The sequence below is a fragment of the Anabrus simplex genome, chromosome 1 (assembly GCF_040414725.1).
Source record: "Anabrus simplex isolate iqAnaSimp1 chromosome 1, ASM4041472v1, whole genome shotgun sequence".
In the NCBI taxonomy this organism is placed as follows: Eukaryota; Metazoa; Arthropoda; class Insecta; order Orthoptera; family Tettigoniidae; genus Anabrus; species Anabrus simplex.
In genome coordinates this window covers 23,770,902-23,787,487 of record NC_090265.1, presented here as the reverse complement: position 1 = coordinate 23,787,487, position 16,586 = coordinate 23,770,902, and the positions used below count along the sequence as shown (strand labels likewise).

At 39.5% G+C, this 16,586-nt stretch overlaps 1 protein-coding gene across 4 annotated transcripts in view; it reads right to left on the bottom strand.

The window, feature by feature from the left end:
• LOC136883405 (bromodomain-containing protein 8) overlaps positions 1-16,586 on the bottom strand; it is a 445,412-nt gene that overhangs the window by 308,581 nt on the left and 120,245 nt on the right. For all 4 annotated transcript variants that reach the window (XM_067155679.2, XM_067155690.2, XM_067155698.2 and 1 more), the window contains one exon: positions 3,435-3,553. In XM_067155679.2, the coding sequence (XP_067011780.2) occupies positions 3,435-3,553 (119 nt within the window). The remainder of the gene's footprint in view (positions 1-3,434; positions 3,554-16,586) is intronic.

The window sequence follows — 16,586 nt, the reverse complement described above, 5'->3', positions numbered from 1 at the left end:
AACATTCCAAGCACACTTGGAAAGACAGGTAGAAGGAAAACACCATGTTGGAATACCTAGAACCTACTAGATGGATGTGATAAAAACTAACATTGCAGCTAGAAGGACAATGGATGGAACTGTGAAGAACAGAACCATTTATGAATAAAGAAGAGACTTATCAACAGTACCTGAAAAACGAACTGTAAACTGATGATTATGACAATATTAAACACAAAACCCTTAGACATCAGCTGGACAGCAAAGATGTGAACATCATCAAGAATCAGTATTGGTAACAAACAGCTCACATCAAGACATTTTTTTTGCTATTTGTTTTACGTCGCACCGACACAGATATGTCTTATGGAGACGATGGGACAGGAAAGTCCTAGGAATGGGAAGAGAGCGTCCGTGGCCATAGTTAAGGTACAGCCCCAGCATTTGCCTGGTGTGAAAATGGGAAACCACGGAAAACCGTCTTCAGGGCTGCCAACAGTAGGGCTCAAACCCACTATCTCCCGAATACTGGATACTGGTCCACATCAAGACTAAGAGACCAAGTTAGTGAAGACGTTATGAACCAAAAAGGTGAGACAAGGTTGTATCACTTCTCCAATCCTTTTTTACTCATCCTCTGAAGCTATTTTTCAAATTGCCCTGATAAAGAAATCAAATTCTGAGAGTTTTTTTTTTTCAATCTGCTTTACGTCGCACTGGCACAGATAGGTCTTATGGTGATGATGGAATACAAAAGGTCTACGAGTGGGAAGGAAGCGGCCACAACCTTAAGGAACAGTCCCAGCATTTGCCTGGTGTGAAAATGGGAAACCACAGAAAACCATCCTCAGGGCTGTCGACAATGGGGTTCGAACTTGCTATCTCCCGAATGTAAACTCACAGCTGGGCGCCCCTAACCGCCTGGAAACTTGCTTGGTTTTTTGAGGGCTTGCTTTGAGATCCACTCTGCCTATGTGAGAACAACTGAGGAGCTATCTGACTGCGAGACAATGGTACCGGTCTAGAAAACAAAGAATAACAACCAAGAGAATATGTCATGCTGACCATGTGTTACCTTGTAATCTGCAGGCCTTTAGACTGAAGAGTGGTCGCTGGGTATCCCAAAGTCCATCAGGGCTGTAGTGCCATGAGGTTTTCTTTTTTTTATGATGCTAGCTAAAAGAAGAATAGAATCCAAACGTAGAAATCATAGCAACAAGTGTGTTTCTGAAAATAAAATGCCTAGTGTGAAATTGTGATCAATTTGAAACTCGTTGGTGAGTTGTGAAGCGTTGAGTATTACCAGTGCTGTTTTACAGTGTCAAAGGATGGACGGACTCTATAAAGGCTTTGTCAATGAACCGACTGCTGGGCTTTAAAATATAGGTGTATTGTAGAATTTTTAAGATCCCTTGAGTAGACCATGTCATCGACGAGGCGGTACTGGGTTGTGTCAAGAAATTGTGTGGAGTCTTAACCCTCTCAAAACCAGGAAAGCATTTTCAGTCAGATGAGCACTGGAGGTACTGTAAACCAGAACCTGTAGATGCCAACCACTTAATAGACACCAGATATCAACATGAGCATGGAAATTCCCTATATCAGCCCTTACACTGCAATAATATATACAAATTATATATCAAAGAAGAATCATTCACAATGAACACATACCATGCATTATACAAACACACCATACAAAAGTGCCTTTCTAACTGCAATGTTGGTAATGTTCCTGCCTAGAGAGACAGAAGCTGAAGAGTTGGTGTATTTACTGCTTAAACGAGTAGTCTGTTCCTTTCTATCACATTTACAGACACCACTGGGTTCTTTTCCTCCTCTTCTCTTTGCCCTGCATTCTTCATCTTGAATCTTCTGTATACACTTTTATTCCTTTTGTCGCTCTCTGTTCTTGTCCTACATTTGCCACTGCACAAACAAAAACTGCCCAAGAATGGAAGAAGTAGAAATGGCTGGCAAGAGGCTGAGGAAACACTGATAAATACTGCCGCATGTGTTAGTGCTGCTCACACATCCATACATTTTACTGCATGAAGCTAATCTTCCCTCCACTAAGCTACCACATTTCTGAGACTCCTTGTGATGTAAACTGGATATTTCTTCCTAAGCAGTCCATTCACCACAATTCTCATGGAGATTCATGAATGACAACTTGGATATCTTCCTGACTGCTGCCAATTTCTGAACAAGAACTTCTCGCTTCAACTGACATGGCTTATCTCATCACAAAATGCTCACTGACATAATTAGTATCATATTACCCATGTACCTACATTTATTCAAGAAAGAAGTCTTGTAATCCACTAAAATGTCAGCCTCAAGATTACAGGTTCAAACCTGACAGAGGTAGTCAGATACTTTAAAAACCTCATGGTACTACAGCCCTGATGGGCCTTGGCCTACCAAGCAACTGCTGTTCTGCCCATAGGCTACGAGATAACAGGGCGACAAACAGTCCTGCAACGAATCCTCTCCACCATTTTTCTTCACTTTCTAGATCGTAGCTGCTATCTCACCATCAAATAGCTCTGTAATTGTTCTTTCACAGGTTGAGTGGACTGCAAACCATCCTTCAGATCCAGGTAAAAATCTCTGACCTGGCCAGGATTCAAACCTGGGGCCTCTCGGCAAGAGACAAGCTTGCCACTCCTAGACCGAGGGGCTGGCGTAGTCGGATCTTAAAGAGCAGATAAAAGTCCATTCAGCACTCCATGTTGTATGGTGTCAGCGTGCAAAAGTTCTTTAGCGACATAACATTTAGTGTTTACCTGATAACATTAATTGAAATACAGCTGCCCAATAGAGTTCTGGTTTCTCTGCCATTGTTCTGCCCAAATGATGAGCACAATTGAACTTATTTAGCCAATGTGTTTACTCTCTTCAGCTTCTCGATATTTTTCTTGCTTTCTTCTGACGAGGTTTTGTCAGTTCTAGTTTAGGATTTGTCTGCAAATTGGTGCTAGAGTTCTGCATGAAGATCTGTCCTGCACAGTTTCACCTGTGATACCGAATTTCTCAAGGTCTCTTTTAGTTTCAATTAGCCAGCTGTTCTTAATTTTCAAGGAGGACAAGGTTAGGAATTCTTTTTTGTCAGTCCATCATTGTTCATTCTGAGAATGTGACCACAGAATTTCTATTGCCTTTTTCTGAAAATGTCAGAGATATTTTTCAAAATGCTGATGTAGCTCCTGAATATTCTTTTTCATTTACAATCGCTCCAAGCAGACCAGGTCGAAGATTTTCTTTTTTTTTTGCTTTTCTGTTATTATCGCAATTACAGTACTTCACAACACTAAAGTAAATCCTATCGAATCAATGCCCTCCCTTCTACATTCTTACCAACTCGAATGAAACGCCCGCATCCCTTGTCAAAACCTGTCTTATTATTGCAGTTGGCAAGTCACAATAAAGTACCAAAGCCCACAGTCGATACTCACATCAACATTAAGCGGCTCACTCAGAGGACTGTCGGCTTCACTACTGGGATCTGACTGGTTACTGTTACGTCTTGCAACATTTCGATTCACCTTCCTTCTGTGTGGAAATGCAGGCGGCACTGCAATTATAAGAACACTTTAATAACTCTGGGGGATAGAGAAGAGGATGTGTGCTAAGGCTATGGACCCTTAACTGTAATAGGAGAGAGGAGGACAGGGTTTGTGCCTGCAGTTGTGGGATGGAGACACACTTTTCTTGTATCTTCTCATTAGGTCACACCTTCAAACTAGATCCTAGAACTAACCTCTAGTCCATGATAGCAGCATAGGAAATACAGTGAGATTTCTTTCTATACTCTCTGAATTTTATGAATTCTTCAATCCTGAGTCTAGTTCAAGATCCAAAACAACGTTATTCTTTCATCAGTTTTTTAATGGAAATAGGAGTCCTCCCAACAAAAGAACAAACGGGTTGTCCAGAAATTAAGAGCCGAAATGCATAATGTCCACACTGGATCTCCCTCCCTGCCCACTACCGTGGGGTCAATTGAATCACTGCAACAGACAGCATTTGCACCAACTGCAGCCATAAGTGTAGTAGGACATGTTACAGTGCACTCTGTGACATGCCGGAATAAGATTTACAGCCAATTTGGTGCATGAGTTAAACCTCAGACATAAGGCAGCAGAAACCTGTTTTAATGTAGTGTCAGTCTGGGCAGACTCAACTTCAGAACAGACAAAGCATCTCTTTCCAGTCTTCCCGCACACACAACTACAAAATGGACACACATCTCTTTTTGTTGGAATTGCAAGAAATGAAGAGTCCAGACGGACCAGCTAAGTGATCTACCACGCAGCAATAAGCTGGCAATTAGGATAATTTCTAGTCAGCTGAATGAGTCCTTAATAGTAACATCAAGAAAAAGTGGGAAAAAACAGCTAAGAGAAATGCAGAAACCAATTTAGAGAAGAATGTGGGATCAGAAGAGACGTTTCAGCTACATTGGTCACAACTGCCTTGCTGCATATTTCAAAAGAATTCTCAGTTCTGTCATGAACCAGACTCCAAGATATAGAGAGAACTTGATGTAACATCTAGAGCCTCAGGTCAGTGTGGTACGAGGAGACTCACAACATAATGTATGAAATGATCTGTCACTAGTAAGTTCCTTTCCGTTATTTACTGGAATCCTTTCCTCCTTTGTCGGTCCTGTGTTATTAGTCTTTGACACCTCTTCCCTTTTCCTGTCTTTCTTCTTATCCCACTTCCTACTGAAATTCTGTCAAGATATCCCCACAACAAGTGTTAAGGCCTGCCCTCCTGAAGAAGCTGGTAAGTACCATATTTCTCTGAATCCAAGACGACCCCCACTTCTTCCTTTAAAAAAATCAGGCTTGTTTGTGAAATCAACTGAAGGTCTTTCTTGTGAAGTGCACATTTTTAGACTATCTGTCTTCATGCCAAGGCCAAACATTGGCTTTAGTTATGCCGTATTTTCTTGCTGCTGCACAATTATTCTTTATTTCCGCAGATTTAATAACCATTAACTTAAAATTGGCATCATAATATCAAAGAGAACCCGTCGAAAATTTTCCAGCAGTACCTGTTCCACATGTCCCTACAATACGATGATCCATCAGGAAAATATTCCTGTCAATAAAACTGTTACTTTTACTATGCATCAGGTACACCAGCTGCCGTTAGATGCACGTCACGTTTACCGGCTTCAGCCGACTTCAGCGGCTAGTGATATATATATAATAAAGAAGTGGATGTTGAAGGTCAAAATGAGTTTATTGTGCTGTGGTATGGCCATTCTGCCGTTGCGTTTTTCACGCACGTACCTCACTTCATCTTCGACTTCTTTAAAGCGTTCTTGTTGTTGACCACTGAATGAATTTTTTAAGCTATTTTTGTCTTTGCACTAATGCAGAACATTGGCTTTTGTATTATCTTGTGGCTGCACAATTATTCTTCATCTTCACGTGTTTAATAACCATTAACTTAAAATTGGCATCATAATACCGACACGAACCAGTTGAAAATTTGCTGGCAATACCTGCTCCTCGTGTCTTTACAATACAACGATCCAACACAAAAATATGTCTGCTGTCTATAAAACCATTAATTTTACTATGCGTCAGGTACAGTAGATGTGTTCTAACTCTGCCACTGAGTTGTCATGGCCTTTCTAAGAATTCGAAGGCTGCATGTATTGATGCCAATCTGTGGTTTTGAGAAACATTTTTGTAGAGGCTAATAAAATGTCATTCTCTCTTCACTATTTCCCGAGAACCAGTGACGTTACACAGAGGCACTGTACAACCGGTTGCCGCAGCTAGTGATGTATAATAACGGCACGGACGTTCATAGTCAACGAGTTGTGTCGTGTGTGTGTGTGTGTGTGTGTGTGTGTGCGCGTGTGTATGAAGGGAAGCAGCAAGGTTACCATGGTAGCTGCCAGTAGTATTCATTACTGTTAGGTCGTGAATGCAAGATGACCCTTGATTTTTCAAATTATGACAAAAAAATGTCTTGGATTCGGAGCAATACAGTAGGATCAAGCTTGTCAGCGGCTGAGAAGAAATGGATGTACGAGTAAGACTGACGAGGAGAGAGACCTTCTATTTGAAGATGTGGAGATTGCACTTGTCTCCTCTTCTCACACTGACCTGTTATTGTGTGTTCCTATCTCACTAAATAGGGCCTAGACATATTAAGCCAGTATAACATTTCATCCTATGCAAAGATTATATTCATCTTCAAACCACTTCCATTTCCAGGAACCTCTTCTGAGTACTGCAGGAAAATATCTGTCAAGGGGATAAGAATGTCGTTCACAGGATAATGAGCATTAAAACTGGAAATTAACAAGGTCGGTAAAGAGGGCAGGAAAATAAGACAAAAATATGCAATGTGATTAAAAAACCATTAATACACTTATGTGATGTAAAAAATACTTTTAAAATATGTATGGCACAGAGACCTGTGTTTCTCTAATGGTTACATACTTACCATTCTCCTTCTTTACTTTGGCCCCATTGTATGCATACGTAAGACTAATAACATACCTCAAAAATATTTACGGAGGTGGAAGGGAGTTAGGAAAGTTACTAAGAAGTAGTAGAGCATAGAGAGAGTAGTCAGGATTGTGTCAACATATTCACCACCTGATTTAGCAAGAAAGCTGGAATCTCAGAAGAGGAAGACAATAGTTAATACATTGCAAACCCTCCGTTGGTCGCGCCTCATTTCTTAACGCCGCTCACCAGTAATGTAATATGATTTTTGAGGCCTTTATTGTTATTACTTTTCGTGTTATTGTTTTAATTTTGATACTTGTTTATTCTTTAATTATTTTTTTGTTCATAGGTTAAGTACAATATTCATTGAAACAGAATACACACAATTATTGCAAACATCATGGTAAAGTACTTAATGCTACACATGCCATTTTTAAATACAGTTTTCTTACTATTCTACATGTGAAATATATGTTTAATATTTTACATCAAATAAATAGGAATCTAACACTGCACAATGAGTAACTACAAATTACAATAAAAATTATTGTTGCGAAATGCATAATTAACATTCCAATAATTATCAAGTTAACATTATTATGTCACTGATACATGCTTTTTTTTCGACCATGCATGCTGTGTTGTGGACTCGGGGTACATTTAGTCACTGTCTTCCATGCCTATCTCAACACTCCCAGGGCACCTCTGACAAATACTGACAGTGTGTTGACCACATATTGGGAGCTGACATTCACTGCATCTTGTCATTGTTTTTCAATTCTTTTTCTTCTTCGGGCAGTAGGGACATTTCGCCCTAGCTTGGTCTAGTTGTGGCAGAGTTGTCAGCTCTTCTTGTGGTAGCCCACGGTTTTGTTGCATTCTCATTCAAAAATCTGAATGAAGCTCTCCTTGCCGCGTGATTCTTGGTCCGATCTAAAGCCAATATTTTCAAGAACTTGCTTCGCGTCATCTCTTCATTCATGTTGCTTCGGAAAATGATCTGGGCGTTGATTCCTCCTATATCCAGTAATGTGAAAAATATACAAAGAGGCCATCGATAGCACACCCTCGCTACGGTGTACAGAGTTTTCAGCTTGTCTACTACGTCCACCCCTCCCTTGATAAGGTTGTAAAATGTAATGAATGTAGGCTTCCTCAAGTCACCAGAAGATTCGTCGATCTCGTCAGAATCGTGCATACTTTATATTAGTATCAAATTCCTGTATTTTCGTGGCACGTAGGATACTAACAAAGCATCCTCAACGAATGAAAACAGACTAGAGTTCATTTCCCTTTGCCTAGTGTTCACAGTTTCTGGTGGGATTGCAGTCTTGTTCGTTCTGATGGTAGCGACAACAGTAAGATTGTCATTTCTCACCAGTTCATTCACTAGCTCCACTGAAGAGAACCAGTTGTCCATCGTTATATTACGCCCAGTGTTTTTTATTGGTTCTGTCAATCTTTTCACAATGGCACTTGGTCTGTTATCGGTAACAAACAGCCCATCCGGTTGAACTCCAGGGTAGATCTCCATATTTGAGGTGTAAAACATCCGTGAATCACCATGGCGAAAATCTTGAGACCATACTTTGCTGGCTTCTTTGCCATATACTGCCTGAAACTGTACCGCCCTCGAAAAGACTCAAGCATCTCATCAACTGTGACGTACTCTCCTATGGAATAGCAAACTCTACAGCGCTGTACAAAGCCGTCAAATATTTCTCGTATCGCTGCCAATTTACCGACGGATTTCCTTTCGTTTCTCGTCTGAGCACCATCAAATCGGAGACATCTCAAAAGTAAGTAAAATCTCTGGTATAACATCACTAGACAAAATATTTCTGGAGCTGTCCCATCCGTCGCCCACAAATCTTCAACATTTTTATGAGAGGACTTCATCACACCAGACTAGTAAAGTAATCCTATAAGAGCCCTGATTTCATCAATGTTGGTATCCACATCACCCCTCTCCCGAGAATAATTAGCTCTCGTAATGCGTAAGTGAACATTTGTATGAAACACAATTTTCTCCAACACACTGTCTGGGAAGTAGCGCGCCCACGATTCACGTACTGTCTTTGCCTTCTGTGCAACACGTGTGACACCTGGTGGATGAATCACAATGTTTCTTTTCTTCCTACATTTGTTGTGGCGAGGGAGATGAATATTCCACAGAGTAATGTTGCCACGACCAACATATTGAGGAGCAGGCTCGACTGGCTGACCAGGAACGGCTTCGTCCCCAGAAACATCAGATGCGCTGTCGTGATCGCTGTTGGCGGCTTGCTCCGTATCTGAGTACTCAGAATCTTCATTATTGCTTTCAGCTAAGAGAACTGGTTCATCATCCGACTCCTCTAATAACCAATTGCAAATCATAGAAATTGATTCATGACTCGTAGGCTAATATGATAAGAATAATGTGGAAGTTGGAAAAAATGTAACGCCAATGGTTGCGGGTGAGCGACTCGCTCACTTATAATGCACTGTGGTCATTAACAATGCCTGGTTGCTAATGAAAGTTGCGCCGCATCTTGCAACATTGTTGGACTTGCTCAGAACATTCCAAATGTCAGCTACTCGGTGATTAAGAAGTATAGTGCTACTTAGCTTCGCATGGCACATCTTTAAAAAGGAAAGTAAGCGCCGCGCTCACCCCGCGACCAACGGAGGGTTAACCAGACCGTACAATGCTGCACCTTCTTCTGCAGACTACAACACTGGAGATTGCTTGTGGAAGATGCAGACAGCTACTAAATCACCCAAAATACAGTACATCTAATTTTGTAGTCTGACCAAATCATCGTCAATGGCTGAATGGTCATTAAAATGACCAACATTCCGGATTTCTTAAAACCTATTTTGACTGACAATTTCACCAAAAACAGGTGTCCTGTGGTCCAGTAGTCCCTTGTTGTGCCTTTTCTAACATGACCCATGAATATTAACACTTTGCAGGCCGAAATGTACACATATGCTCTACTTTTCTTTCTCTCTGGGCGGAAACATGTTTACATATATTCCGTTCGAATTTCGCTGCTTTACTATCTGAGGAGGTGCACAAATATGTTCATACATTGCAGAAGCTGTTCCTTCAACTCTAATGATGAGGAAAATCCCCTCAGTATCTTGCAAAGAATTTTTCTCCTGTTCGTGGAAGTTGTGTAATACACATGCTGCGTGATGCAGGCTTTTCGTGCACATACTTATTATGTATGTTCGTAGTTTTTTCTCTCTGAAGACGAAAATTCTTTCTCTGGCTCATCTGCAAGCAACAACCACACAAGTGACACCGGCAGCAACGGAGTGGATCGGACGTAAGTAATAACAGGCCTGTAACTACGACTATTATTCCTGTTTATAATATTGATCATGGGTCAATGTTGTTGTCAAACCTTGATAAACACACCCAGTAGATTATTTCATTATGTTATTTGTGTGGCGCATGAATTCAACTTCTGTGACTATTCTCTGACTAATTTTTCCATTTTTTGGTGAACAAGACATAAAATGAAACCAAAAACATCACTGAAAGTAGTTATTAGTAGATACATTTCATAATAGTGGGCTAATGTGTACCTAGCTACTACGGCTATGGAGCCAAGTTCTGCATCTGGGATCCCCACCGTCGGCTGTCCTAAGAATGGTTTTCTACGTTTTTCCATTTTCACTTCCAGGCAAATGCTGGGACAGTTCCTATTCATAGGCCACAGCCATAACCCTTCCACCTCCTTACCTAATTTCATACACATTCATTTCATCTTCAATAGCTCCTCAAGTGAGGTTGACATCAGGCCGTTTAAACGTGTCACCTCACCCCTGAGCCTGTATCAGGAAATGAGGCTAACAGGTAGAATACACAGGACGAATGTACACTTAGTCAACCACTGTCAGATCATATCATGGATTGTCTCTCATACCATTCTTAAAGTGAAAAAAATTATGAGATGATATTTATTGTGTCTTCAGACCCCTTCAAAGTTGGGTTTCCACTCTTAAACAAGGTATGTGATTAATTTGGGTATATTTTCATGGTTTTAGTAAATTTTCCAATTTTGCATGCACACTTTTTTTCCAATCTTTTTGCTGCCTATGGCCATGAATTACCATCGTCCCCAAAGGGTTAATTATTATTGGTAGAATCTTCCAAATTTCTTTGATACCAATATTCTTCGATGTCCATAATTTTGTGGATATTGTAAACCTATCCACGTGTTGCTCATGATAAAAGCTGTATTGCCCCAAAAGGTTTTGAAAACTGCCATCACCAAGGAAATGTTCCACAACCTCTGGAATATATCAGGACATACAAGCAAGACCCGTACTAATTAGAATTACTCTAACCTTCTGTTAAGATCTCACATGTCCAACCAGATGAACTGTCAACATCACTCTCACTCTTATTGCAGGGATGTATTGAAACTCAACCAACAAATGTCCCACAAGTAGTAGACGGTATGCGTTTCTCATTCGTCATTTGTTTCCTTAGCACGATGAACGTCACAGCCGTTGGATGTTTTAGAATTTCTTGTTAGGCCTTGGCAGACAAGGGTATCTGCTTGCAGAAGGTAAAAATAACATTTCTGCCCACAAAGCAAAATTTAAAAATGTTTAAAATATAAATAAATAATTGTCACCCAACATGTTAATGGACATTTCTCTGTTGATTAATTTTTATTACAAAATGAAGCTTATAAAAAATACTTTCCTAATTTAAGAGGGCCTGGAGACCTTTAATTTAAGCCTCAATTCGTTTCTCCATAACTTTAGAAGTCATAGTGCTTCAAATTTCAAATTAATGATTTTTATAGTCTAAATTTATGATGACATTGCATCTACAAATATTAATTCAGACAAAAAAAAATTGTTATGAAACCGCAAAACAATTGCTGTGAAGAATAACATTTACTCCATTGTAGTCAAATGCAAACTAAGGGAACTATAAGCATTTGAAATAACCGCCGCTAAGTAAACGTGGAGATTTACGGGGGCATGTCTTATATGGCATTAATGTCTCGAAAAGGAGAAAAACTGCAACGCCCGACTATCGCTGTGTTCTCATGTTTAAACGTAAGGAACTTCATCTTTTGGTCCGTATTGAACTGAGATCACAATTAGAATCTAGCGGGTTCCACCTTTTCAATACAAAATACAATGTTGTTGGATGGTATTTACAACATTATTTATTACAGAACATGTTTCGGTGCTCAATTTTTGACACCATCATCAGCTGCTCAGAGTGTGCGAAAAAACTTGGCAATCTAAACATTAAACAACATATTGTCATACGTAACTCCTTAAAATACATATATACAAACAATAGAATATTAGAATATAGAATAGAAAAATCCATTAATTATTTAGACCTAAAGATCAACAGACACGCGTCTTCATTTTCTTTTAGTATTTACAGAAAACCCACACAAACTGCAGTTACAATACGTAATGATTCGATACACCCCTTAGCTCATAAATGCGCAACCTATAACAGCTTGGTGAATCGCGCTTTTAGTATACCAATGTCCAAACAAAACTTGGACAAGGAACTGAACGAATAATAATAAGCAAATTCAAATATCGCCCTCACACGAGTCTGATGAAAAATAAAATAGAAGCAAAGGAAATTGCAACCTTCACGTTTAATAAAGATGTATACAGAATTACAAATATTTTCAGGAAACGTAACATTAGGATCGCATTCAAGACAGATAATAGAAGTACAACAGTTTTACATAATGTTTCGGTTGTCAACAAAGTCAATCCATATTCTAAATCAGGGGTATATAGGTTCGAATGTAGGGACTGTGGAAGCGGATACATAGGGCAAACTGGGCGTAGCTTTAATGTCAGGTATCAAGAACACCTTAACGCTGTAAAATATCACAGATTCTCAGCGGTAGGCCAGCATATCTATGAGTACAAGCATAAATTCACAGACATAGATAAAGACCTCGAGATCATGGAAACACTGTCTACGGGACAGAAGCTTGACGTTACGGAGGCACATCTAGACCAATACTATAACGCTAACCTGAATTTGAATGAAATCTCGGAAAAACCCAAGATTTTATTTGATTGTTTGATTCTTTTACTTAACAAGTTAAAGATTCCAGAAAATTTGAGCGTATTCCGAACTCTACATAACAACTTTGCTTACTACTGTCTTCGTCCACAACGCCCCCCGGACTCTCTACCAAAAAGTTCGACGTTCTAGAAACTTCCCCTTTGCCGCCCCTACTTCTCCTTCCCTGCGCTTCATCACAGAGCACAAGATACTAGCAGATACATTCATCGCGCCGCGGCCATCACGTGAATTACACAGCTTTAGAGGTTAGTCAGTCGTATCAACAGTTAGATTCAATTAGTTTTCTTTATCAATATTCTCGCTTTTCTCTTAACACTGGGTTTCATTATTGCAGGGTTCTATTGAACTGAGAAGACATGTCCGCCTAACAACTGTAGGACAAATGAAATTACAGTTCCAACCACGCATACAGCATTAAAAATACGAAGTTTTTTGTACTTAATAAATTTAAGAAGACGGCCCAGTTTTAACAATCATATTGTATTTAACGAGCTTTTAATCCATCAAAGTGGTTATTATATACGTGAAATGAACATTTTAACATCAAATGGACTGAATACAATTTTAAATCCTCAAGCTTAAGTTCGCATTTAAATTCGATAGTACGATAGTACAAAATCACAGACATTAAGGAATGTGAAGACAACTCATCAAACAGACGAGAAATTTTATATTTATGACTTACAAGAATTCTCTTGTTACATATTAGAGTTTTAATATAGCATAATTTACTGTAGATGTTTTAGGATTTAACTAGTGCAATATTCTATTGTTTGTATATATGTATTTTAAGGAGTTACGTATGACAATATGTTGTTTAATGTTTAGATTGCCAAGTTTTTTCGCACACTCTGAGCAGCTGATGATGGTGTCAAAAATTGAGCACCGAAACATGTTCTGTAATAAATAATGTTGTAAATACCATCCAACAACATTGTATTTTGTATTGAAAAGGTGGAACCCGCTAGATTCTAATTTAATGGTGTTCTCATGTGCCACAGTAAACGTCAACTGTAGCCTATCCATATCACCAGTTCCCTTTGTAGGAGCCCGTAAGAAACTGTAGTTGCATGCAATTCACAGGAAGAACGTAAGAACAGTGTGGTACACAATTTCAAGGTCTGTTCGAACCTGACCTGTCCTATCAAAATGCTGCATTGAATTGCAACTGAACACTTCAAAAACTCAATAAACCTCTGTATCCCAAATCACAGAGTGAACTATAGAACTATGAAATTTGAACACCAATTTCAGAATTTCTGAAAACAAAATCATCAATAGATTTCAAATCTGAAATATTTACTTTTGTCTTATAAGCTGAAACAAGGTCTTGAAACTTACAAAGAGCTGAAGGGAATCGCATTCAGACAAGCTAGTAGTAACCACTGTTGATGCAGTCCTACCAATGTCGTGATTGCTTTAAGCACGTTTCTAACCTTAAGAACATAAAACTCAGGCATTCTTTTTAAAAGCCTATTTGCACTTACACAATTCAACATTATACAAACAATTTAAAAGGAGGCTGCTATATTTTATACTTCACACACGATCAATTGTTGCTTCTTTCTGCTTATTTTCTGCCTCCTTTCTTCAATTCTGCTTTCAAACCAATGAATGTATTGCACCTATATTATTTACCTTCTATTTGACAGCATCAATAGAAAATGACAACTTCCTTTTCTATGAATAAAAATACAAGTTTTGGCTTGAAAACCTCAAATTCTGAACACTCCATTTAAACAACATGCGAGACAAATGATAAGCGGGAAGCGCATACCGGCTATTACACATGTGTTGCCTAGCGGACAAGTTTGGCGGAACGCATTTATATTTTTTGCCACATTGTCATCAGACGCTTTGCAACTAGTCACTGCTGGTAAAATTAAGCATTTACTATTAGAATTTGAAAGTCTACAACTGCTTATTCACAGTTACTAGGTACATCAGATATACTACCACAAGCAACCCTTAAAAAAGTTCACTGCCCTAAAAGCTGCCATTGCCACGATGCACCAGGCTGACACAGACGGCTCGCATGAAGGGAACCAAGTATATCTTATTTCTGGAAACTGAAATGCTGTAAATGTGAAATTATGTATGCATTTATATCTAACAATCTAGTCCTCTAACAAACAGTAGTACCGGGCGAGTTAGCCGTGCGCGTAGAGGCGCGCGGCTGTGAGCTTGCATCCAAGAGATAGTAGGTTCGAATCCCAATATCGGCAGCCCTGAAGATGGTTTTCCGTGGTTTCCCATTTTCACACCAGGCAAATGCTGGGGCTGTACCTTAATTAAGGCCACGGCCGCTTCCTTCCAACTCCTCGGCCCTTCCTATCCAATCGTCGCCATAAGACCTAAAGCCCCTAGCAAAAAAAAGGCCAAACAGTAGTAATTTATTTATTACACACCAGACTGCATAACAAGGCAGAAAAATGAAGTGCAGTCAAAAGTGTTCAGATGCAAGTTTGAAGACATTGAAGTTGCATGGGAAATATTTTTCAATTTCAACATACATACACACATTATCAATATAGACTGTTGGGCCTTTCAGTGTTCAGTCTGCAAGCCTCTGTGGATTTACTAAACGTCACCACAATCCTGTATTTGCAACTACTGCTGTGGCCTCATTTAGTTCTATACCTCTTATCTTTAAATCGTTAGAAACTGAGTCTAACCATCGTCTTCTTGGTCTCCCTCTACTTATCTTTCCCTCCATAAGAGAGTCCATTATTCTCCTAGGAAACCTATCCTCCTCCATTCGCCTCACATGACCCCACCACCGAAGCCGGTTTTATGTGTACAGCTTCATCCATCTAGTTCATTCCTAAATTAGCCTTTATCTCCTCATTCCTAGTAACCACCTGCCATTGTTCCCACCTGTTTGTACCAGCTTATGATAAGAAATCCTGAGTCCACCCAGCTCTCACTCCCGTAAAGTAAAGTTAGTCAGAAAAAAGACCGATGTAAAGATAGTTTCGTCTGGGAGCTGACTTCCTTCTTACAGAGTACTATTGATCACAACTGCTAGTTCACTGCATTAGCTTTACGACACCTTTATTCAATCTCACTTACTATATTACCATCCTGGGAGAACACACAACCAAAATACTTGAAATTATCTACCTGTTCTAGCTTTGTATCACCAATCTGACATTCAATTCTGTTGAATTTCTTACCTACTGACATCAACTTAGTCTTCAAAATGCTAATTTTCATACCATACTCATTGCATCTATTTTCAAGTAACAAGATATTAGACTGCAGGCTTTCGGCACAATCTGCCATTAAGACCAAGTCGTCAGCATACGCCAGACTACTTACTACATTTCCACCTAACTGAATCCCTGCCTGTCATTTTATACCTTTCAGCATATGATCCATGTAAACTACAAACAACAAAGGTAAAAGATCGCAGCCTTGTCTAACCCCTGTAAGTACCCTGAACCAAGAACTCATTCTACCATCAATTCTCACTGAAGCCCAATTGTCAACATAAATGCCTTTGATTGATTTTAATAATTACCTTTAATTACAAGGTCCCCCAGAATAGCGAACAGCTTTTCCCTCGGTACCCTATCATATGCTTTCTCTAGATCTACGAAACAAACACAACTGCCTATTCCTCTCGTAGTATTTTTCAATTACCTGGCATACTGAAAATCTAATCCTGACAGCCCCTCTGTGGTCTGAAACCACACTGGTTTTCATCCAACTTCCTCTAACTACTGATTGCACCCTCCCTTCCAAGATGCCAGTGAATACTTTGCCTGGTATACTAACCGATGAGATACCTCGATAGTTGTTGCAATCCTTCCTGTTCCCTTGCTTATAGATAGGTGCAATCACTGCTTTTGTCCAATCTGAAGGTACCTTACCAACACTCCATGCTAATCTTACTACTCTCTGAAGTCATTTTATCCCTGCCTTCCCACTATACTTCACCATATTAGGTCTAATTTCATCTATTCCTGCTGCTTTATGACAATGGAGTTTATTTACAATCCTTTCAACTTCCTCAAGTGTAATTTCACCAACAATAT